Consider the following 24851-nt stretch of genomic DNA (forward strand, 5'->3'; position numbering starts at 1 on the left):
AGATGGATCCTGGCTGAAAGCAGAGAATACCAGAAAGATGTTTACCTGTGTTTTATTGACTATGCAAAGGCATTTGACTGTGTGGATCGTAACAAATTATGAGTAACATTACGAAGAATTGGAATTCCAGAACATTTAATTATACTCATGTGGAACCTGTATGTAGACCAGGAGGCAGTTGTTTGAACAGAACAAGGGGGTACTGCGTGGTCTAAAATCTGGAAGGGTGTGCATCAGGTTTGTATCCTTTTGCCATACTTATTCAGTATGTATGCTGAGCAAGTAATCCCAGAAGCTGAACTATATGAAGAAGAATGTGGTATCAGGATTGGAGGAAGACTCATTAACAACCTGCGATATGCAGATGACACAACCTTGCTTGCTAAAAGTGAAGAGGACTTGAAGCACTTATTGATGAAGATCAAAGACCACAGCCTTTAGTGTGGGTTACACCTTAAGATAAGGAAAACAGAAACCCTCACAACTGGACCAATAAGCAACATTATGATTAATGGAGAAAATATTGAAGTTGTCAAGGGTTTCATTTTACTTGGATCCACAATCAATGCCCATGGAAGCAACAGTCAAGAAATCAGACGACACATTACACTAGGCAAATCTGCTGCAAAAGACCCTTTAAAGTGTTAGAAAGCAAAGATGTCACTTTAAGGACTAAGGTGCACCTGACCCAAGCCATGGTGTTTTCAATTGCCATGTGAAAGTTAGACAGTGAATAAGGAAGACTGAAGAAGAGTTGATGCCTTTGAATTATGGTGTTGTTGAAGAATATTGAATATACCGTGGATTACCAGAAGAACAAACAAATATGTCTTGGAAGAAGTACAGCCAGGATACTCCTTGGAAGTGAGGATGATGAGACTTCATGTCACATGCTTTGTACATGTTATCAGGAGGGACCAGTCCCTGGAGAAGGACATCATGCTTGGTGAAGTAGAGGGTCAGAGAAAAAGAGGAAGGCCCTCAACAAGATGGATTGACACAGTGGCTGCAACTGTGGGCCCAAGCATAACAACAATTGTGAGGATGGTGCAGGACGGTCAGTGTTTCATTCTGTTGTATTTGTTGTTGTTGCTATGAGTCAAAACCGACTTGCTGGCACCTAACAACAACAGCAACATCCTATTAGTAATTAAAACAATGAGAATACCCTATTTAACAAATACATGTTTTAAAAAATGTTTTATTCTGATTTAAAAAAATATACCCAATATCTTCAGAAACCGTATATCTGATAGAAATCAAATAACCGAAATATAAATAAAATTTCGACAACAACAGGAAGAGAAATAACCCAGTCATAAAGTGGGAAAAGGACTTGAATAGACATTTCACCAAGGAGGACATTCAGAGAGCCACCAAACAAATGAAAAGATGCTCAGCATCATTCATCATTCCAGAACCAAAACCAGACCCATTGCCATCGAGTCAGTTCCAACTCATAGTGACGATGCAAATCAAAACCACAGTGAAATACCATTTCACTCCCACTAGGATGGCTAAGGTTGGAAGAAAAAAAAAAAGTTGGCAAGGATATGGGGATATCAGAAATTTTATCCATTGCCGGTGGGAATGCAGATTGATAGAGCTGTTGTGGAAAACAGTGTGGCATTTCCTTAAAAATCTAAAAATAGAACTACCATATGACTCAACAGTTCCACTCCTAGGTATATACCCAAAAGACGTAAAAGCAGAGACTCAAACAGAGAACATTGTTCCCAATGTTCATTGCAGCATTATTCACAATAGATGGATGGAGAAACAAAATGTAATACATTCATACAGTGGAATACTACTCAGCCAGTAGAAGAAATAATTTATAATTTTTAATATGCCAGAGTTTCAGATTTTTATGTATTCAAATGCACCAAGTCTTTTTCTTTGTAATTTTTTCTATTGCTTTTATGTTTAGAACATTATTCTGGTTTCAAGAATAAGATAATCAATCTTACTTTCTTCTTTAGTTTTATGACTTTTTTCCACATTTCGCTTTTTAGTATTTTGGCATTTATTTTGTAGTAGAATGCAAGCTGAAGCTCTCCACCTTTTTTTTTTCTTTCTTTCAAAGTAGCTAGTTGGTTTCTCTAGCTCGATTGAATAATCCAGCCATTTCTCCAGTGACTGATGGTACTTTTCTTCAATTTACATTACTTTCTTTGATTTGCATTTCTGTGATGGCTAATGATTGCAAGCATTTCTTCATGTGTCTATTCCTCATTGACTGAATATCTTCTTTGCCTAAGTGTGTTCATATCCTTTGCCCATTTTTAGTTGGATTATTTGTCTTTTTATTGTTGAGGTGTTGAAGTATTCTATAGCTTTTAGAGATTAGACCCTTGTCAGATATGTCATAGCCAAAAATTTTTTTCCAGCCTCTGGGTTCTCTTTTTGCTTTTTTGTTGCAGTCTTTTCATGAGCATAAGTGTTAAATTTTTAGGAGCTGCCAGTCATCTAGTTTATCTTGGATGTTTGTGCAGTGTTAGTTATGGTTTGTGTCCTATTTATGCTATGTATCAGGGCCTCTAGCATTGTCTGTGTTTTTTCTTCCATGATCTTTATCGTTTTACGTTTTATATTTAGGTCTTTGATCCATTTTGAGTTAGTTTTTGTGTATGGTGTGAGGAATTGGCCTTGTTTCATTTTTTTACAAATGGGAATCCAGTTTTTCTAGCACCATTTGTTAAAAAAGACTGTCTTTTCTCCATTTAGTGGACTTCCAGCCTTTGTCAAAGATTAGGTGACCTGACCGTTGGTGGATGGATTTACATCTGGGTCCTCGATTCTGTTCCGTTGGTCTGTGTATCTGTTGTACCGTTACCAGGCTGTTTTGACTGCTGTGGCTGTATAGTAGGTTCTGAGATCAGGTAGTGTGAGGCCTCCTGCTTTGTTCTTCTTCAGTAATGCTTTGCTCATCCTGGGCCTCTTTCCTTTCCATATAAAGTTGATGATTAGTTTCTCCATCTTGTTAAAGAATGCTACTAGTATTTGGATCAGGATTGCATTGTATCTGTACATCGCTTTGGGTAGAATTACATTACTTTCTTATATAAGTATTCAAGGCTCTATTTCTGGGGCGGGGGGTGGTTTCTGTTCCATTGGTTTGTGGTTTCTGTTCTCAAGTAATACACTGTTTTAATTATTGTGGCAATAGCACTAGTTTTGTATCTCCCTTTGTAACAGTCAATACCTCTTATTTCTATTTCAGTCTTATTGTTTAGTCTAGAACTTTCAGAACAGTGTTTAATAAAAATGCTAATTGTGGACATCCTTGTTTTGTTCTTGATTTTTAATACAAATAGTTTTTAACTCTAAATAATTATGTGAAAGAAATATTCTTTTATTCTCGGCTCTTAAAAACATTAAACTGGAGTGGATACAGAATTTTATCAAATGCATTTTCAGTATCAGTAATAACTCTAAATTTGTAAGTTGTTTATCAAATGAATTTTTGTAGGTGAATCATACTTTGTTAGTAACTTGGACTGCAAATTCCAAAATGTGTCCATAGAGAAAATGCTTTGGCCCCAATCACAATATATTTTTCAGAGCTAGAATATTTCCTTTCGCTCAAATGGCAGTAGAATATTTTCTTAGTTACTAGATAGAGGAAAAAAAACATCATCTTCAAGCAGAAATTTGAAGTTTGAGAATGTCTTCCAGTCCCTGGCATTAGTCCAGGAGCTCTTTTAGAAGCATAGTGTTTTAAAACTGTCAAATTCTAAAAATCCTGAGGACAGAATTGAACTAGGATTCAGGATCCTAGTATTGCTATTACTACTGATTGGCTGTGTAAAAATGGCATAGGAGGGGCGTCATCTGACCTCCTCTAACTTCACAGTGAGGGAGGAGAATCATGATCAACAGTCCGAGGCTGATTCTTAATGAGGTGGAGGTCAGACATGCCTCCTCTCTCTGCCATCTTTACCAGTTCCAGCACCAACTGTCCCTCCCACGACACTCTCTATTTTTCTGCTGAGTTTGATAATTTGCTGCAATGGCCACGCAGAACTCACAGACCATACTCACAGTTATGGGGTTTATTAGGGAAGTAAGAGGTTACAGTTCGGGTTCAGAATGCTCAGGGTACAGTTCTTCCATCAGGACAGCCTCTTCTCAGCTGTATTTTCAGGCATGCCTCTCTCTGGCCCCTTGGCCTCTGCACTGCTCTGGCAAGTGTTTCAGAGCTCTTTTAGCTCTGCCAGCAAGTGTCCAGAGGCACCTCATTCGACCTGTAAGCCTTGTCCCAAAGGCGCTCAGCTCTAGCTCGGTGGGTTGGCAAACCTGGTTCCACCAAGTGTTCAAAACACCCTACTCTTGCCAGCAAGCCTCCTGCCCAAGGCACTCAGCTTTCTCACTCCGTGGGCCGGGAAGCCCACCATGCCCTTTCCTGCCGGTTTCTTCTGCCACTGTTCTCGGACACCACTTCTTACTGTCTTCAGTATTTTAACTCTCTCCCTCTCAGTCTCCTGGTTCCAGGAGGGTCTCTGTGCAGGGATCGCAGGTCCAAAGGATGCACTCCGCTCTTGGCTCTTCTTCCTTGGTGGTGGTGAAATCCTCTCTTCTTGCCTCTGGGTTGGGTCATTTTAAGCCTAGCAGAATGGCAGAACTGACCAGTCTCTTCATTAGAGTTCCACAGACCTTATTTGCATGGCCCCACCCACACACAGGTGCCATGAACTTTATTTGCATTATTAGCAAGCTACTCAGTTCCCATGGTGGACCACAGTTACCTTATTTGTACAGTCCCACCCAGTCACTTGGGTGAGAGTTACAAGACCATGGTGAGAAAGACCATATAAAATGATCCATCGCACTGCAGGCTGTGTGACCTGGAAGAAGTCTCTTCACTTGTTTTATGCTTGAGCATCTATACCAATACCGCCCAATAGAACACTCTGCAGTTATGGAAAGTTCTTTATCTCTGCTGTCCAGTATGGTAGCCACTAGTTACATGTGGTTGTTATGCACTTGAAATGTGAGTAGTGTGAAGAAATAAATTTTAATTCTATTTCATTTTAATTAATTAATGTTTAAATAGTTATATGTGACTAGTGTCTACCACGGAGTCCCTGGGTGGTGCAGATGGTTAATGTGCTCTGTTGCTAACCGAAAGGTTGGAGATTCAAGTCTACCCAGAGGTACCTCACAAGAAAGTCCTGGCAATGTACTTCTGAAAAATCAGCCACTGAAAGCCCTCTGGAGCACAGTTCTACCCTGACACACTTGGCGTCACCATGAGTTGGAGTTGACTCAACAGCAGCTGGTTTAGTGTCTACCATATTGGACAGTGCAGGTCTGTACAATGAAGCAGTTTATCTCTGAGGTCATTTGTAGCTCACAGACTCTGTGCCTCTCTGAGTATGGCTAGAAATCCCCCAAGAATCTTATAGTTCTAGAATTTTTAAATTGGAAATTAGGGATTTGGGAAGAAAGCCTCCGATAGGTTCCGATTCTTGAATTCTTTATAACTGCCTATATTCAAATTATGTACATGACTATGTATGTGGCTGTTGACTAACACCTAGTATCTGTGTAAAAACAATATTTATGATAATTGACCAGTTAATGTATTTTCATGGAGAATCTGAAGGATTTTTTTTTTCTTTTTGGAGTTGGTGGGATAATGTTCCAAACCAAAATTAATAGGCTTCTGTAGCACTGAAAGGATGGTTGTTAGAAAAAATTGTTTGCTGCAGAAGTGACTCAGAACCACTTTTGTGTGATTGACCTGAATCACCTACTACTTTGCTGCTGTTATAAAATACGGCTTTAAAAAGTGCTTCCATTTCTCGAGATACACTTGATTTTGTGTAAATTTTTATCTCTAATAGTTTGTAATCTCGTAGATCAGCTATTAGTTATGTACAGGTGTTCTGAAAATATAAAAATCATCTTCAGAAAATTTATATGAAAGAGAGTGAATCCATGCAGCATCAGTATGCGTGATGTAAAGTCATGATGGCTTTGTGCTTTGTAGTTCATTACAAAGTGTTTAAATTTGGTATAAATCACCCCCCACCAAAAACAAAAAACAAAAAAAACTGCCCTTGGTAATTTAACAAGCTAATATATCTGTGTAATAAATTGTCTTGAGAATTTATGGTTGCATACAGTATCAACTGAGTATCTCATTAGTAAGTAATTTGTCAGGACATTGCCCAGCAATGTTCACAGTTGGATTTGCTTGCTCTGGGATGTCTAGATTTCTAGGAATTTCCAAAAATTCTTTGTGCATACTTTAAACGTTTAAGTTAAACATGCATTAGTGTAAATCCTTCCAGGAGTAGTCAGAGAGGCATGCCATGGAATTAAAAAAAAAAAAAAGGAAATGAAATTAGAAATAATTATTTTAGTAGTTAGGAATAGTTACGTATGATAGAGCAGAGATTCCAGGGCTAGTTTCAATTTCTGACTCTAATAGTTACTGTCAAACTTTGGGCCAGTAATCAGATTTTTTTTTTAGTGCTATCAGGTTCTTTATTTGAAATGTCCATAGCTTAATACACAGTAGATGGTCAACCTAATGCTAATAAGATGCTGCCTTTTCAGGCAACCTTGAAGATGCCCACTTTTTAGAGGCCTCTTACTATGGTAGAAATTATTTATAAACAGATTTAAGTGAATCAGTGCCTTGCCAAATAATAAGTATGTTTGCCCTAATTCCTTTATATCCGAATTTGATCATTAGAGGTTAAAACCTTTGTATACATACATTATTTGGATTATTTGAGGGACCACACATTTTAATGGACTTGATGATTTGTTGAAAAGAAGAATAAAAGATGTATAATTTGATATTGGCACCCCTCCTTTCTTTAATAAGTGTACATGTTTTAAAATCTCATTTTCTTGTAGCTAATTTAAAAAGGAACACATTTGAAATTATTTCTAATCTTTGACTTTTCCTTCTAAATGAAAGAGTGTTGTTTATATATAAAACTTTCATTGAGATTGAAACTGTGAAAAACAGTATATTTGATATTTGATAGATATTTAGCCCAAAGTCTTCAGGTACTGAGGGAGCTTAAGTTAATTTGCCTTTGAAATTCAGAGTATCAGTTAATTGTTACCATCCGATGCTGTGTGACAAATCATGCCAAATTCAGTGGTTTAAAGCAGCAATTTAGTCTCATGAATCTGTGGGTTGGCCGAGGTGGCTCTGCTTTAGGCTGTGGTGGCGCGGCTTTGCTTCATGCTGCATTTATGTGGTTTGGGTTTCCTCCGGGTGTCTCTCATCCATCTTGGAATAGCAGGCTAGCTGGGACATGTTCTCCTTACGGGTGTGGCAGCGATGCCAGAGGATAATCCCAAATAACAAGTACATTTCAAGCCCTGACCTGCATCACGTTTGTTAACATCTCACTGGCCAAAGCAAGTCACATGGCCTAACCCAAAGTCCAGGGCAAGAAGCTAACTGGAACTGTAAAGTTACATGCAGAGGGCGCGTATTCAGGGAAGAGTTAAGACTTGGGGCCAGTAATTCAGTCCACCACATACAGCTTAATAATTGTACTGTATATTGATGGAGCTATCTTAATTTAACCTAAAAACCCACTGCCATCAAGTTGATTCTGACTCATAGCCACCCCGTAGGGTTTCCAAGGCTGTACATCTCTACGGAAGCAGGCTGCCACATCTTTCTCCCACGGAGCTGTTGGCGGTTAGCAGTCAATCACTTCAACCACTGCGCCACCAGGGCTCCTTATGTTTAAAAACCAAAATGAAACCCATTGCTGTCGAGGCAATTCCAACTCATAGTGACCCTATAGGACAGAGTAGAACTGCCTCAGTTTCCAAGGAGCACCTGGTGGATTCAAATTGCCAGCCTTCTGGTTAGCAGCCATAGCTCTTAACCACTACGCCACCAGGGTTTCCTCTTTACGTTTAGAGAGGCTGAAATTGGCAAAGGTTAATGTGATTAAAAAAGGAATATGTGTGATTTAATCTGTTTTTCAAAATTATTTATTGATGGAATGTGTAAAGAAGAATGAAATGAAGATGGTGCTAATTTAAGGGGTAAGATATAATGACAAATCTTTACCTCATTATTCTTGAACTATATCAGATCTTGACTATATCAAATCCATTTCTTGCTGCAGTTCCCCCACCCCGCCCCCGGTGTGATATTTTTTCGTTTAGAAATCAAAAAATTATTGCAGGGTAGTACTTAAAAAATAATTTTCACCCATAGGGCAAAAAATAGATTCTTTGATATAAAGCACTAATATTATATTAATATGTACTTGATCAGAGATATTTTGGACTGCTAGAGCCAATGGCAGAATAAAAGAAGTAGCCTTAAATGTTTTAAGAGTACCATAAATAGCTCTCCCTAGTTCTGGTACTTTGCCTACCTTCAAGTGTTCAGTGAAAAAAAATGCTGTGCTGTTGGCCCTGCAGCAATGCTCAAAAACCAAAGATTCAATACAGTAAAAAAAAAAAAAAAAAAAAAAAAAGTATCCTGTATGGTTCAGTGACAGCTTCTATTTGAAATGTGAAGGAAGAGAAAGACTTCAAAGAAGCAAATAGCTCAGTATTAGATAATAAATATTCTTTTCATAAATAGTTTCTTTGTTTTTTGGGGTAGACTGGATTTGCTTTGCATGTTGTTTTCTTTTGTGTGGCCTGTTTGGGGGAATCAAGTATGGAAGTTTGAACCTCAAGAGTTGGTAGGAATTGAATAAAAGCAGGAAAGAACAGTGATTGCCCAGGGGTCAGCACAGATGTGGTGCTGATGAGGTTGGGGTCAGGAACAAGGGCCTCTCGTGAGCTAGTTAGCTTTGCCCTTACCTCCCAACACCACACTGCACCAGAACACAAGCCACAGAATATCATCCCTTTTTACTTTATGGGGAAGGAGACTGAGATTCTGGGAAGCTAAGGGACATGTGCAAAGTCATATATGGGTTTGAAGGCAGAGCCGGGATCTAGGCTTCCTCTTTCTTTCACACCATTCCTCTTGCTGCAGGAGGGCTGGATGAGTGTGTGAATGTATAAACCCAGGAAGAACAGTTTAAAATCTACGGGTAATGGGTGCAGTACTGTGTTCCTGACTTAAAGAGCTTCTTAATGCTTAGCCTTGGGAAATATTCTGGTGTGGGTAGGTAGAAAACCTCAAGATAAGAAAAAAGCAAACCTGAAAGTGTAGCTGCCACATCTCAACTGCCATAAATATTTCAGAGTTTTCTGGGACTATAGCTGTGTATAAAAGCAGGTAGTTAAAACAGCAACAACAACGAAGAACAAAAACAAAAAGCAGGCAGTGAAGCCCATAGAAGCACCTTCTCAGTCATATGTCAAGGGAAGCCTTGCTAAGAATAACATTTGTATTTTTGTGCTATTTCCAGAACAAACCATTTGGAAAGGAGGGGCCCACTTGCAAACTTGCAGATGAAGGCTTTGAGAATGAAAAACTATCAGAGGCAATTTTGTAGTATTGGTTCATTGTGAATGTGTATCTGTGCTAGTGTGGAACTAATGGTGTTCTTATTTTCCTCAAATAAACTTTAACCTGATATACTGTTTCTTACTTTATTTTACTTTATATTTAGATAGGATTTGAAAATGTAAGATGATACAAAATATTTGAAGCATCACAAAATAAACACGAAATTTGGAAACATTTTAAATATAAGTGACTGGTACTTTTTTCTTTTCCAGAGGTGGTGTTGGTGGTTGGTAGATGCCATCGAGTTGGTACCAACTCATAGTGACCCTATAGGACAGAGTAGAACTGCCCCATAGGGTTTCCAAGGAGTGAGTGCTTACCTTTTGGTCAGCAGCCAAGCTCGTAACCACTACACCACCGGGGCTCCAAAGGTTAGGGTAGAAAAAACTTTTCAGTTTCCCTACAGGGGAATATTTTAGTTACCGTTCTATTTATTGATTTCTAACATAATTACATTGTGATCAGAGAACACGCTGTTTATGATTTCAGTCTTTTGATATTTCCTAAGATTTGCTTTGTGGTCCAGTATATGATCAGTTTTTTTTTTTTTTTATCGTACTTTAGGTGAAAGTTTACAGAACAAATAGTTTCTCATTACACAGTCAGTACGCATATTGTTTTATGACATTGGTTGACAAACCCACAACATGTCAACACCCTTCCTTCTTGACCTTGGAGGACATTTTTTCTTTTTTTGTTGAAAATATACATAGCCAAAGATACACCATTTCAAAAATTTCTACATGTACAATTCAGTGACATCCATTACGTTCTTCCAGTTGTGCTGCTGTTCTCACTATCCTTTTCCAAATTATTCCATATGATCAGTTTTTTAAAATGTTCTGTGTGCTTGAAAATAATTTGTAATCTGCAGTGTTGAGTGTGTTCTATGCATGTTCATTAGGTTAAGTTTCTTAATCATGTAGTACAGCTCTCCCATATACTTACTGATATTTTTGTTTGCTGCTTCTGTTAATTATGAAGAGAGATATATTAAAATCTCCTGCTATGATTATGGATTTTTGCTCTTACATCAATATTTGCTTTATGTGTTTTGAGCCATGTTACTAGGAGCATACTAATTTAAAATTACTATCTTCCTGGTAAGTTGAATCTTTTATTTTTATGATATCACTCTTTTTTATCTCTAGACGCACTCTGTATCTGACGTTAATATTGTGATACTAGCCTTCTTTTGGTTAGTATTTGCATGGTATGTATTTTTTCCATCCTTTTATTTTTCACTTTTTTGTTTTCTTGTAAACAGCATATAGTTGGATTTTTTTAAAAAAAATCTGACAGTCTTTAGACCATTTACGTTTAATGTGATTATTTGATATATTTCTGTTCAAATCTACCATCTTATTTATATTTTCAGTTTGCTCCCCATTTATGTTTCTGATTCTCTTATTCCCCTTTCTTTTAGATTGATTGTATTTTGTCATTCCTGTTTTCTCTCTATACTAGTTAAATTGTTTTATTTGTTACCTTAGATATTAAAACACACTTCCATAGCTTATCAAAGACTAATGTTAATCAATACGTTTACCCTCTTCCTGGACAATAGAAAGAGCTTAGAATACTTTAATTACATTTATTACCTTCCAGTTTATATGCTATTGTTGTCATGCGTTTGAGTTGTATATTTCAAAAAAAAAAATCTCACCAACATTGTTGTTTTGAACAGTCAATATTTGGTTAGAGTTATCTTCGTGTTTGCCACTTTATTTTTCTTCCTTCTTGCAACTCAGACCCTTCCATATGGGATCTTTCTCTTTGTCCCTGAAATATATTTTTTCTTTAAAAAAATCTTTTTAATTGTACTTTAGATGAAGATTTACAGAACAAATAGTTTCTCATTAAACAGTTAGTACACATATTGTTTTATGACATTGGTTAACAACCCTCATGACGTATCAACACTCTCCCTTCTCGACCTTGGGTTCCCTATTACCAGCTTTCCGATCCCCTCCTGCCTTCTAGTCCTTGTCCCTGGGCTTTTGTGCCCCATTAGTCTCGTTTTATGGAGCCATCTAATCTTTGGCTGAAGGGTGAACCTTGGGAGTGACTTCATTTCTGAGCTAAAAGGGTGTCTGGGGGTCATACTTTTGGGGTTTCTCCAATCTCTGTCAGGCCAGTAAGTCCGGTCTTTTTGTGTGAGTTAGAACTTTGTTCTACATTTTTCTCCAGCTCTGTCTGGGACCCTCTGTTGTTATCCCTGTCAGAGCAGTCAGTGGTGGTAGCCGGGCACCATCTAGTTGTACTGGACTCAGTCTGGTGGAGGCTGTGGTAGTTGTGGTCCATTAGTCCTTTGGACTAATCTTTCTCTTGTGTCCTGTTCTCTTCATTCTCCCTTGCTGCCGAAGGGGTAAGACCAGTGAAGTATCTTAGGTGGCTGCTCACGGGCTTTTAAGACCCCAGACTCTACTCATCAAGGTAGAATGTAGAACATTTCCTTTATAAACTGTTATGCCAGTTGAGCTAGATGTTCCCTGAGACCATGGTCCCCACAGCCCTCCGCCCAGCAATTTGGTCCTTCAGGGAGTTTGGATGTGTCTGTGAAGCTTCCATGACCTTGCCTTGTACGGGTTTTACTGGCAAAGTGACTACTTATCTATTGTCTATTTAGTATGAAATATATTCTTTAAAACTTCATTTAGTATGGGTCTGCTGTTGGTGGACTTTTAGTGTTTGTTTGTTTGTTTGTTTGTTTTTAAACTCCTGTAGTTTCTTTGAAGATTTTCTCTTTGTTCCTCTTTAGTTTAACTATAATGTATCTAGGACTGAATGTATCTAGGACTGTATAGGTTGGAGAATTCTTGGTATGGATACTTAGGAGCAGGCTACATAGCTCAGGAGGCAGACTGTCTAAGTTCCAGTATTGGCTCCGCCATTTCTTGGCTGTGCAACTTTAGATGCATCCTTTAACGTTAATGTTTCTCATCTCTGAAGTGGAGATGATAGCAGTACTTGCTTTGTAAAGTTTGAAAGTATGCAAAGCAGTTAATACAGAGCCTGGTTCACAGGAGGCTCTTAACAGGGTTAGTAAATAAATTAATTAAATTAAAATTAAAAGGAATAAACAAGATTATAAAGCTCACAAATATAAGCAGAAGCTGTTTACACTTTCTTCTTTTTGATTGTATCTTGATTCATAACAAAAACCAAAACCCATTGCCGTCAAGTCCATTCCAACTCATAGCGACCCTATAGAAGGTCACAATTTCAGCCAGCTCTTCTGTTGATGACAGTAAGAGATTTGTTTTTGGGGTGTGTGTGGAGGGAGGCAGGGGGAGCTAGAGAACATGCGATGGGAGATCAGGTTTGGATATGTTGGGGGAGGGTGTATGGAAGGGACATCACCCCTTTCAGTGGGATCAGAAGCTGCCTCTGTTCTTCTTGAGTCCTGGCCCGAGGGTGTTGGGGTGGGGTGAGCACAGAGTTGCATACTCCCCCTGCTCCCAGCACTTTAGGTTACCCCTCTGCTTCTGTTTCCCAAACCAAAACCCAAACCCATTGCCATCAAGTTGATTCTGACTCATGACGACCCCATGTGTCAGAGCAGATTGCACGCCATAGGGTTTTTTACTTATGGAAGTAGATTGCCAGGCCTTTTTTCTGCAGCACCACTGGGTGGATTCACACCACCAACCTTTCCGTTAGTAGTTGTGCACAGACTGTTTCATCACCCAGGAACCATTCCCTTTCCCAGCGCCTAACTTTTCTTTAAATTTTAACTCTGTATTTTTTTTTTCTCCTGAAAACCTGTGTTATTGCCTTTTGAAAGGGGAGTGAATCGTTTAATACTGGTCTATAGTGTAAGCACTTTTCTTTTTACCTCCAAATAAAGCCAGTCCGTAGTAGAGAAAGCAGAGACTCTGGAGCCACATTCTGGTCTCTGCTGTCTAACTGTTTGTGTACATTTGGGCACGTCGCTCCATCTCTGGCCTCTAGTTTCTCACCTGTAGACTGGAGATAATACCAGCTACTTCCAGGGTTGGGGTGAAGATTAAATGTGGGAACACATGAGAAAGAACCAATCATAGCTGTTCGAACTCAGCTGATGCTCGAAAAATATTCACTGAATCTGAGTTTCTGATGCCTTCACCCTTCTTAGACAAGATGTGCATATTTGAATTGGTTGAAATGTCTTCTGTCTCCGTACTGAGTTGAAGCACCTGAAAGAGGTTGGAAGTCTCTTTTTAAAATTGAATCTGTAATTTTGTGTTGCTCTCTTTGTGGCTGAAGAAGCTGAGGCCCATCTTAGTTACGGTTTAGGTAAATTCACAGGAAGAGCTGAAGCTAGAATTCCTATCTCCTGTTCCCCAGACCATTATCATTATTTCCACAATAATGTGATGACTGTTTCATTGAGCCCTTCCTCTGCTTTAAGGTACCATGCAGAGATAAAGGGGGGATGCAAAGAAAGAAGAAACTTCTCAAAGAGCATCCAGTCCATATGGTGTAAGATAAACGGAAGATTGCTTTGTGTTTTCACACAGGCCTGGAATAGAAGACTGTATGGAGGCTGCCCCTTTATTAAAGTCCCGCAACTCAAATCATGTAGGACATGTAGGACATGCCAATACATAGGTCCTCAAATGCACTAGGGCAGTGTCCTAACTCAAAAAGTATTGTTCTGACTTCTTCCAGTGTGTTCCTAACTCAAGTCTATTAGCATTGATCAGTATTGTTTTATAACTGTTACCTTGTCTGTCTGCTTTACCTGACTGAGTTGCTCAAGAGACAGGATGTCTTTTTGTATTCTTACTCCCTTGGCACCTAGCCCTGGACACATCCCATGCACTGGATACATTCCTGAATGAATGTGTATATTTTTTCATATTTGGTAGATTTTTAATAGCTACTTGAAGGAAAGACTATTCCCAATCAGAAATGAGGAATTGAGAATCTTCATTTTAAGGCCAAGCCCAGGAAGATTTTCTCAATGAATTGATGTTTAAAAAGCTGCAGCAGCTAGCCAGGTCATCCCCCAAAGGGGACAGACCGTGTCATGGTGCTGCCCTAATGGGTTCTCTGGCTAGAAATCAAAGTCAGCTGTTTATTTTTGAGACCTTGCAATATACAGCATTTCTTAGGTACAGAATTAAACATCATTGTGTCCCTGGGCTCTATTGTTCATTTGGGCGGGGGAGGTTCAGGCACGTGTGATAAGGGAGGCAGGACTGTAATGATGTGAAACTGATGGTTTTTGTGCGTTTCTTACACACAGTTGCAATAGTACATTTACGTGGTTGGTTAGTGTGCCCTGACTGCAGGGTTCACCAGACTCTCTGAGCCCTGCCTTCAAGCCTTTTGTGTCTCTAGTGTCACTGTCCTGTTCACCTGCAGTACACTGTCTGCTTGGTTACGGTACTTCCTTGTGATTTTTTGGTGCGCGTGACAGAGATGTTGCTTTCAAGGCAGGGGAGAGTCTTCCTTGTGTAATGAGAAGCCAGGCTACCTCTGGAACATGATCATTTGATGCCGATGCCACCTGCACTTCTGGAGCACCTGCTTCTTCTCTCCCTTCCATGTCGATGCTGCCAGATGAGTTCGGGCTAGTTAAGATCAAATGTGATGTCCCCAAACTGTGACTGGGAGCCCCTGACACCCCATTGCTCACTGTTGTTTGCTCTAGAAAATTTCTTTTGACAAATGCATTTATGGGTGGTAGGCATCTTCTCAAGACTGTTTTTTGGGTTGTGTGCCAAAAATGACTTGAATTTAAAAATGGTCAGTGTTGTCTCTACTGGAAAGAGTATGAAATTTGGAGTCAGACGAAACTAGGTTTGGATTTGAGTCCTAGCTGAGCAAACCCTGTATCTGTCAAATGGGAGTCATAACACCTCCCTCACAGGGTTTCTTGGCATATAGTAGGTGCTTAGTAAATGTTATTAAAATAAGATTAATGTGTGAACTCTACATTTAAAATAAAAAAAAAAACCCACAAACCTATGTTACTTTGAGAGATCTCTTACACACGTCTTCCATTGCCCTTAGCAGCTTCCAAATATCTTTCCTACTAAGACCAGCTATTTACTCTGCATATATGAAGAGTTAAATTTCCATAACACATTTACTAAAGAAGTGCACGTTCCTTAGGACTCCAGAATAAAAAAAAGTGAAGCTTGAAAGGCATCTGGTGGGTTTGAATCGGAGTACTCTGTTTAGCAGCTGAAACAGGTATGTCAGCAGCACTTGGAAATTGTATTCCTTCAAACTTACTGCCTGAAAAGCTTGCCGTAGTGGGGAACATTCTGACCTTTGGTGAAACAATAACTTTTTGCCTACCTAAGCAGAATTTCACCTTTGTGTATGGGCTGTATCCCACAAAAAGGGTCCTTCTGCCAGTTCAGTCAGCTGGATGTTTCTAGTGCCTACTGTGCCCTCCCAGGTGTCAGGTGATGGAGACACAGGAAGTCGTGCTTTCTTGGACTTCACAGTCAAGGGGGAAGAGGGACCAGACTGGGAGGTAGGAATGGGAGAGGAAGATTCGGTGATAGTTTTTAGGAGGAGGTGACAGTGTTTGACTTGAATTAGATCAGGGAAGAAATGAAGAGGCACTGAGGCCGCAGGGAGGAAGACTGCAGTGAAGGGGCTAGAGGCTTGTTGTTCCAAAGGTATCTATTACTGTATAATGAACAACCCCAACGCTTAATGACTTATAGTAACTACCAGTTTATTTATCTCATGATTTTGTGGGTCAGGAATTAGAGCAGCGCTCAGCTGAGCATCTTCTGCCCCAGTGTGGCATCAGCTGAGGTCAGTTGGTGACAGTCAGCTGATGGATGAGCTGGGTTGGAGAGTCCCTCACATGTCTGGTGCCTTAGTGGGCATGGCTGGAAGGCTGGGCTCAGCTGGGACTGCCAATGGGAGTGCCTACACGTGACTCCTCCAGCCTGAGGGTCTCAGGGTAGTCAGGTTTGTTACATGGCAGCTGAGGACTCCCAGGAGACCCAGCAGAGGCTGCAAGTTGTTTTTTTTAGACCTAGCTTTGTAAGTTTTAGAACGTTACTTGTCTGCATCCTGTTGGTAAGCAAGTCAGCGCGGCCAGCCCAGGTTCAGGGAGAAGTCAAGAGGAATTTACAGCCATCTTTAATCTGCCACACTTGTGTTCCTTGATAGGTGAGCCATTGAGAGACCTTAAGGAGAGAGGGTTGGATGAGGTGGGTGTATGACACACGATCAAATATACTTTTAGGTTTGGAAGCAAAGATTAAAAGATAGTGGGTTAAAGAGTCAGCAAGTGTTGGAAAAGGGATAGTGGGTGTGAAATACTTTTATCGAGATTCTTGGTTGTGAACAGATGGGAACTAGAGTGGAGGCTCAGAGTGAGGCTTAGGGTTGGGGCAGGTTTGCCTGTTTTTGGTTTGGTTGGTTTTAAGATGGGTGAGGTCACCCCTGCTTACACAGATTGGAATCATGGTACTCTTAAGCAACCTCTGGGACATTAAACATGGTTGAAATTCTCTCTCCTCTTGTATTTGGTGATGTGACTTTCTTTCTCCTCGTCCTTTTGCTGATGTGACTTAGAAGGGGTTATTTAGTTGAATGGTGGTATTTCTCAGGGTCTGTCCTTGCCTTGGAAACCCTGGTGGCGTAGTGGTTAAAGAGCTACGACTGCTAACCAAAAGGTCTGCAGTTCAGATCCCCCAGGCGCTCCTTGGAAACTCTCTATATGGGGCAGTTCTACTGTGTCCTTTAGGGTCGCTATGAGTTGAAATCGACTCGATGGCAACGAGTTTGGTTTGGTTGTTGGTCCTTGCCTCAGGTACCTGGGTGGCACCGTTTGCGCTCATCTGTTAATTGAAAGCTTGGTGGTTTGAACCCACCCAGTGTCACCACGGAAGACAGGCCTGGCAGTCTGCTTCTATATGACAGAATGAAATGTTGCCTGGTCCTGTGCCATCTTCATTATCATTGTACATATATGTTTTATCACACTTGTTGTCTGTGCCTCTCTCAAGCGGAGAGCTCTGTGAAGGTAGGGAAGCTGATATTCATCCTTGTAGCCCTTATAAATATAAATAAATATAAATATCGAATGAATGACTATGTAGCTTAGCCTAATTAGAAACTTGTCTCATCTTGACACTGGGTTTTTCGTTGTTACCTTAATTATTTTCAATAGGATCTTTCATTGACTATCACCTAGATGTAGGTAATCTATAAATAGACTGGCATATTACTTGCTCTACGCTCAGGCAATTTAAATTAAAATGTTTCTGCATATGTTAAGGTTCTTTGTATTAGATAAGGCTTTTTGGTTGTAAGTAGCAGAAACCAACCTGAGTTAGCTGAAACTAGAAAGAATTTCATGAACAGGGTCAGAGTACATCTGGACCAATAGAGGCCGTCCAGGATCGATCCTTTTTCCATCTCTTTTTGCTGCTTGTCTCTGTTCATCTGCTTCATTCTTCACTTTCTCTGCCTTTTCATCTGCATAACAGATTGTGACATCCCCCGCTCCAGAGTTCACAGTTTATAGCTCTACCTACCCACAGAGACTGGCTGGTTGTCTCAGGTTTGTATTTTTGGGAATGAGAATGTCATCGGCTAGCTTAGGCTGATGTCCACCTCTGGCCAGTCAGTTCCAGGTGGCTGGGAGGACGCTGGCCCAGTCACTTCATTCAAGCATGGTGCTGGAGCTTACCTTTGGAGTTAAGGGATGGATCTGCTGTCATGAGCAGATGACCTGAAAGTGCCTGTCATACTCTTAGTAGGCTGGATCCTGTTTTCCAGGAGTGTGTAGCTGAGAGAAGGTGGCTGGGTGGTTAAAATGGTTTAGTGCTCAACTGCTAGCCAGAGATTGGCAGTTCGAACCCACCCAGAGGCACCTCAGAAGACAGGCCTGGTGATCGGCTTCCTTAACATCACAGCCTTAAAAACCCTATGGAGCAATTCTGCTCTGCACATATGGGGTCACCATGAGTTGGAATAAACTAGACAACAACAACATAGCTGAGAGAAAAATGCAGCACAGAGCTGGGGAAAAGTGAGGGGCATTAGAAACCTTGCCAGGGCTTGTCCTAATTGCCACCAGGCCACAGTGGTGAAAGTGTTTCTCTAAATTGTTTATAGAGTCCTGGCTTTTTTGGTTCACGTATGTTTCTCTTAATGTAGGATGTTCATTTTGATTTAAGTGATGTAGAAATATATTAAAAGAGTGTGTTTCAAATAGTTGTTTAACTCAAATAATTTATAGTAGTAAACATATGTATTTAAGAAAATAATGTACATTGTTCTGAATTTGCCTGAGAAAAAGAAGAGGAATAAAACTTGAAATATCTTATTTCTTTATTCTGGAGACATTTTTATATAGCTAACATTCCTTTGTGATGGAAATGGAAACAGATTAAAAACAGCAGGAATAATTTTAGGTGATAATTGAAATCCATTGTCATATGATAGCTACCAGATTGTAAAACAAACACACAAAACCTCTTTGTTTCAACATTTACTCCACTGGAGTGGGCCTCGCATCCCCTCTTTGCAGCACCAACCACCATATTTTTCATCTGGGTGAGACTGAAGGAGTGGTGAAGGCCCTGGGGTCTGCCTAGGAGACCGTGAGGGTAGGAGGAGCAATCGGCCATATGTCTGTCCCCTAGCTCTGGTGTTCTGAGGGAGCTTTGGACGTACCATATTTATCCCTGTAAATTTTAAATGATTCCCTGCCCTTCTTCAGTTTAGTTCTTGGAAAGGGTTTCTGCCAAGGTGAAGACAGAGTAGTCATGTCGGTATGGCAACATGGGAAAATAGAACACATACAGCTAGAAAATTAAGTTGAAAATTGAAAAGCTAATTGCATTCCTGCAATTCTTTAAAACACTGATATTAGTAAATACAGGAAATTTGCTTAAGGACATTTTATGTGTTCCAGGTGGCTTTTAAAGTTATTTAACAGTTTATGGACAAAAACTAATTGTTTTACTTTTGGGTCTTTTTATGGGCAACCTTCCTGTAGAGTCATAGTTTATATTTAATTTTTGCAAGCTGTTTTCCCCTAACAGGACGGTGTAGTATTCAAATAGAGATGGAAATGGATGTAGCGAATTCAGAACTTTTAAGAAAACAAGCAACTACGTTTGGTCTTCTTACAAATAAAGGTCCTACAGATAACACTAAAATGATTTGAGAGTGAGAGATGAATTTTAATTAGTGTGCTATTTTCTAACTAGTTCATTAAAAAATATTTCTTGAGTGTTTCTCTGGGGTCTATTAGAATGATGCTTTATAGAATTGAGCCAGCACTAATGTGGCTTCTGCAGAATACTCATTTGCTTATTTATATACAGTCTTTTACCAAAAAGATTTGAAGAGTCTGACTTTTTAGGCTAGGAAACTTTGTATGTCACTCTTAAATTAAGTTTCTGGAAGTGATTTGAATTTCATTACAGCTGAAATCTGTTTTGCAACCCTTTCCTTTTGTAGGGTGTTTAAGTGGGTAATTCTGTATGACCATTCCTGTCTTTGCTCTTATTTCATCCAAACTTTTATTCTTAAAACTCTTGAAATTTGCAAATAAATGAGCTCTTTCATCTCTGCTTATAGGTACAATGGTGCTTTACCTAATGGAGACAGAGGAAGGAGGAAAAGCAGATTTGCTCTCTATAAACGGCCCAAGGCTAATGGAGTCAAACCCAGCACAGTCCATGTGATATCAACGCCCCAGGCGTCCAAGGTATGTGGCAAATAGTGACACATTTATTATTTGTCAGCCTCTTTCTTTCCTTTTAGTCCTTTTTTTTTTTTTAGGACAGGGTTTTTCAACCATTAGGGGTTAGATATTCTGTTATGGGGGCTGTGCCGTGCATTGTAGAGTGTGTAGCAGCATCCCTGGCCTCTACTCACTGCATGCCAGTAGTGCGTGCGCACACACACACACACACAGACTCCTATTGTGACAACAAAAAATGTCCCTAGACATTGCCAAATGTTCCCTGGCAGGGGGCAAAACCCCTTGCGTATTCCTCCCTATTCCATCCTATTACGAACTACTGCTTTAGGATATTATGGAGCCAGCATATATAGCAATGTAGAATAGTTGTGGTTGAAAGAGAAATGGTATCCTAAAGTTGATGTAAACCTTATTAAGGTTTGTTATTTTCCCTCCATTACTTGAGTGCAGTGGGTGTTGACACATTATCTACGTGTGTGGAATTGAATTTGTGTGGTTGTTAGAAAGACTGGAAGTGAACAGAGCTATGTGCTATAAAAATCTAGCATACATATTTCTTCTCTCATAAATTTAAGGTGAATAAAATGCTCAATTTTTTCTTTTTTTTTTTATTGTGCTTTAAATGAAACTTTAAAGTTCAATTTAGTTTCTCATACAAAACTTTATACATATACTGCTATGTGACCCTAGTTGCACTTCCCATACTGTGAGAGCACACTCCTCCTTTCCACCCCGGATTTCCCATGTCCATTCAACCAGCTCCTGTCCCTTTCTGCCTTCTCATCTTGCTTCTGGACAGGAGCTGCCCACTTAGACTTATGTATCTAGTTGAGCTAAGAAGCACTCTTCTTCACGAGTATCATTTTTTGTCTTATAATCCAGTCTAATATTTGTCTGAAGAGTTGGCTTCGGGAATGGTTTCATTTCTGGGTTAACTGAGAGTCTGGGGCCATGTGTTCCAGGGTCCCTCCAGTCTCAGACCATTAGGTCTGATCTTTTTACTAGAATTTGAGTTCTGCACCCCACTTTTCTCCTACTCCGTCAGGGAGTCTCTGTTGTGTTCCCTGTCAGGGCAGTCATTGGTGGTAGCCAGGCACCATCTAGTTCTTCTGGTCTCAGGCTGATGGAGTCTCTGGTTTATGTGGCCCTTTTGTCTCTTGGGCTAATATTTTCCTTGTGTCTTTGGTGTTTTTCATTCTTCTTTGCTCCAGGTGGGTTGGGACCAGCTGATGCATCTTAGATGGCTGCTCGCTAGCTTTTAAGACCCCAGATGCCACTCACCAAAGCAGGATGCAGAACATTTTCTTAATAAACTTTGTTATGCCAGTTGACCTAGCTGTCCCCTGAAAGCATGGTCCCCAGACCCCCACCCCTGCTACTCTGTCCCTCGAAGTGTTTGGTTATATTGAGGAAACTTCTTAGCTTTTGTTTTAGTCCAGTTGTGCTGACTTCCCCTGTATTTAAAATGCTCATTTTTTTATGATTATTTTATTCGTTTTCTGACATCTAAGTGAGAGAAGAACCCAAATTTTCGTTCTGGTTGATGAATTTTATCTGTTAGATTTATGACAGTTTTTCTTTTAATTAAATACATTCCTTAATGTATAGTATAATTTCCTTTTCTATAAAATAATTATGCTTACCTGGAATATTTTATATGGGCTCATGGCTGTACATATTTATTTATCATAAAGAGTTTGGACCATCTGGAACAAATAAAATACTTGATTCCCATTTATACTAAAAACCTAGTTTTAAAGAGAAATGAATGCCTTCACGGAAGCAGTATGATATTTATACTAAGTCTTAGAAAAATAGATCACCTTTATTAATGTTTTTATTTAAAAATTTCCTGTTTTTTTTTTTGGAAGCAGTGTCATGAGAAGAGTTTGCTAGAATGTGCCTATTAGAATCGCCTTGTGTTAATGAGGAAACAGATAGGAAAATATCAAACACCAAGAAAAGAGGAAAGGAAAGAATAATACTTAGCAACCAAGTTTCTGACTAGAGAAAGGGAAGTAAGCTAAAATTTTTAGGGAGAAAAGGGAGAAAAAAGGAAGGGCACTTTATTAGGAAAACAAAGGAAACCCAGCCTTAGAAAGATTCTGAGGAAAGGAGGAGGTGAAGTTAGCAACAGAATCTTGGAAGGAAATTTTCTGAGAACATTTTATGATCCAAAAGTATTTGGTTCAGAAGGATACTAAGACAAATGTTTTTAATCATGTAATGAGTACAAAAAAAAGTCCTGATCTGATAGATGTGGTTCTTATATTTTCGTCCATTTGTTGACTTTTATCTTCTCTTTCATTTGGATCTGTACCTTTTTACATTTATTTTTTTATCTCACATTTTATATTAATACAATGGCTTCAGGTATTTTAAAAAATTTTTATAGAAAACTACTTTGATTACCGAGACTTAATGGTATAATGTGTTGGTGGTTATTGTTAAATGCCATCGAGTCAATTCTGACTCATAGCACCCCATGTGACCAAGCAGAACTGCCCCATAGAGTTTTCTTGGCTGTAGTCTTTATAGAAGCAGATTGCCAGGTTTTTCTCCCACGGAGCTACTGGGTGGGTTCAAACTACCAACCTTTCAGTTAGCAGCTCAGCGCTTAACCATTGCGCCATCAGGGCCCCTTCATGGTATGATAAATATGAAAATTAGCTCCGATTTGGTGATCAGTGACTCTTCCTTATTCTCTACCGTCTGCTCCAGTTTTAGCCTTTTATGTTTTACCTTTATACAAAGATTTTACTTCAAGTTTTTTAGGTTATACATCTTTTGGTAATTATCTGTCTAAATCTGTGTCTTAAAATATCACCTTCATTACTAGGAGTTGGGTAAATTGGGTTTTGGTTTTGATTCTCTCATCTTGTAAGCTGGGAAAAATACATTCTCAGGGCCTCAGTTTCCTCGTTTATAAAATGAGTGAGTTGGCTACAGACAGGAGCCATGTTGAATCAGATAAGATACTTTGGTTGTAAGCAATAGAAATGATTATCACACACCAAAAAAATGGGGAAATTGTTAAAGGATAAGGTAGGAGCAGCTCTCAGAATTGGGGGGAAAGTCAAACAAGCAGGTTTTGTGAGAGAAGAGGAGCCCTGGTGGCACAGTGGTTAAGAACTTGGCTGCTCAACATTATCCGAAATGGAGAGACTTGAAAGCATTCCCCTTGAGAACAGGAACCAGCCCTTGAGAACAGGAACCAGACAAGGATGCCCTTTATTACCACTCTTAATCAACATTGTGCTGGAGGTCCTAGCCAGAGCATTTAGGCTAGAAAAAGAAATAAAGGGCATCCAAATTGGTAGGAAAGAAGTCAAAGTATTTGCAGATGATACAATCTTATACACAGAAAACCCCAAAGAATCCACAAGAAAACTACTCAAACTAATAGAAGATTTCAGCAAAGTTTCAGGATACAAGATAAACATACAAAAATAAGGTGGATTCCTTTACACCAACAAAGAGAACCTCAAAGAGGAAATCACCAAATCAACACCATTTACAATAGCCCCCAAGAAGATTAAACACTTAGGAATAAATTTCACCAGAAACGTAAAAGATCTATACACTTAAAACTACAAGACACTACTGCAAGAAACCAAAAGAGACCTGCATAAGTGGAAACACATACCTTGCTCATGAATAGGTAGACTCAACATTGTGAAAATGTCAATTCTACCCAAAGCGATCTACAGATACAATGCAATCCCGATCCAAATTCCACCGGCATTCTTTAATGAGATGGAGAAACAAATCACCAACTTCATATGTACAGGAAGAGGCCCTGAATAAGTAAAGTATTACTCAAGAAGAAGAACAAAGTGGGAGGCCTCATACTTCCTGATTTTAGAACCTATTATACTGCCATGGTAGTCAAAACAGCCTGGTACTGGTACAGCAACAGATACATAGACCAATGGAACAGAATTGAGAATCCAGATGTAAATTCATCTGCCTATGAGCAGCTGATATTTGACAAAGGCCCAAAGTCTGTTAACTGTGGAAAAGACGGTCTCTTTAACAAATGGTGCTGGTGTAACTGGATATCCATCTGCAAAAAACTGAAACAAGACCCATACCTCACACCATGCACAAAAAGTAACTCCGAATGGATCAAGGACTTAAATACAAAGTCGAAAACAGTCAAGATCATGGAAGAAAACATAGGGACAACGCTAAGAGCCCTAATACATGGCATAAACAATATGAACAATAATAATGCACAAGCACCAGAAGAGAGACTAGATAAATGGGAGCCCCTAAAAAATCAAACACTTACGCTTATCAAACGACTTCACCAAAAGAGTCAAAAAAACAACCTACAGACTGGGAAAAATATTTTGGCAATGACAAATCTGATCAGCATCTAATCCCTAAAATATACAAGATACTGCAAAACGTCAACAACAAAAAGAAAAACAGCCCAATTAAAAATGGGCAAAGGATATGAACAGGAACTTCACCAAAGAAGATATTCAGGCAGCTAACAAACACGTGAAAAAATGCTCATGATCATTAGCCATTAGAGAAAGGGGGATCAAAACTACAAATATCATCTCACCCCAACAAGGCTAGCCTTAATCCAAAAAACACAAAATAATAAATGCTGGAGAGGTTGTGGAGAGACTGGAACACTTATACACTGTTCGTGGGAATGTAAAATGGTACAACCACTTTGGAAATCGA

The 24851-nt window shown here is 39.4% G+C and overlaps 1 protein-coding gene across 1 annotated transcript in view; it reads left to right on the forward strand.

The window, feature by feature from the left end:
- PELI2 (pellino E3 ubiquitin protein ligase family member 2) overlaps positions 1-24851 on the forward strand; it is a 197701-nt gene that overhangs the window by 48272 nt on the left and 124578 nt on the right. The window contains exon 2 of the mRNA XM_004370889.2: positions 20024-20153. Within this exon, the coding sequence (XP_004370946.1) occupies positions 20024-20153 (130 nt within the window). The remainder of the gene's footprint in view (positions 1-20023; positions 20154-24851) is intronic.

Source organism: Trichechus manatus, unplaced genomic scaffold, assembly GCF_000243295.1.
Source record: "Trichechus manatus latirostris isolate Lorelei unplaced genomic scaffold, TriManLat1.0 scaffold00010, whole genome shotgun sequence".
In the NCBI taxonomy this organism is placed as follows: domain Eukaryota; kingdom Metazoa; phylum Chordata; class Mammalia; order Sirenia; family Trichechidae; genus Trichechus; species Trichechus manatus.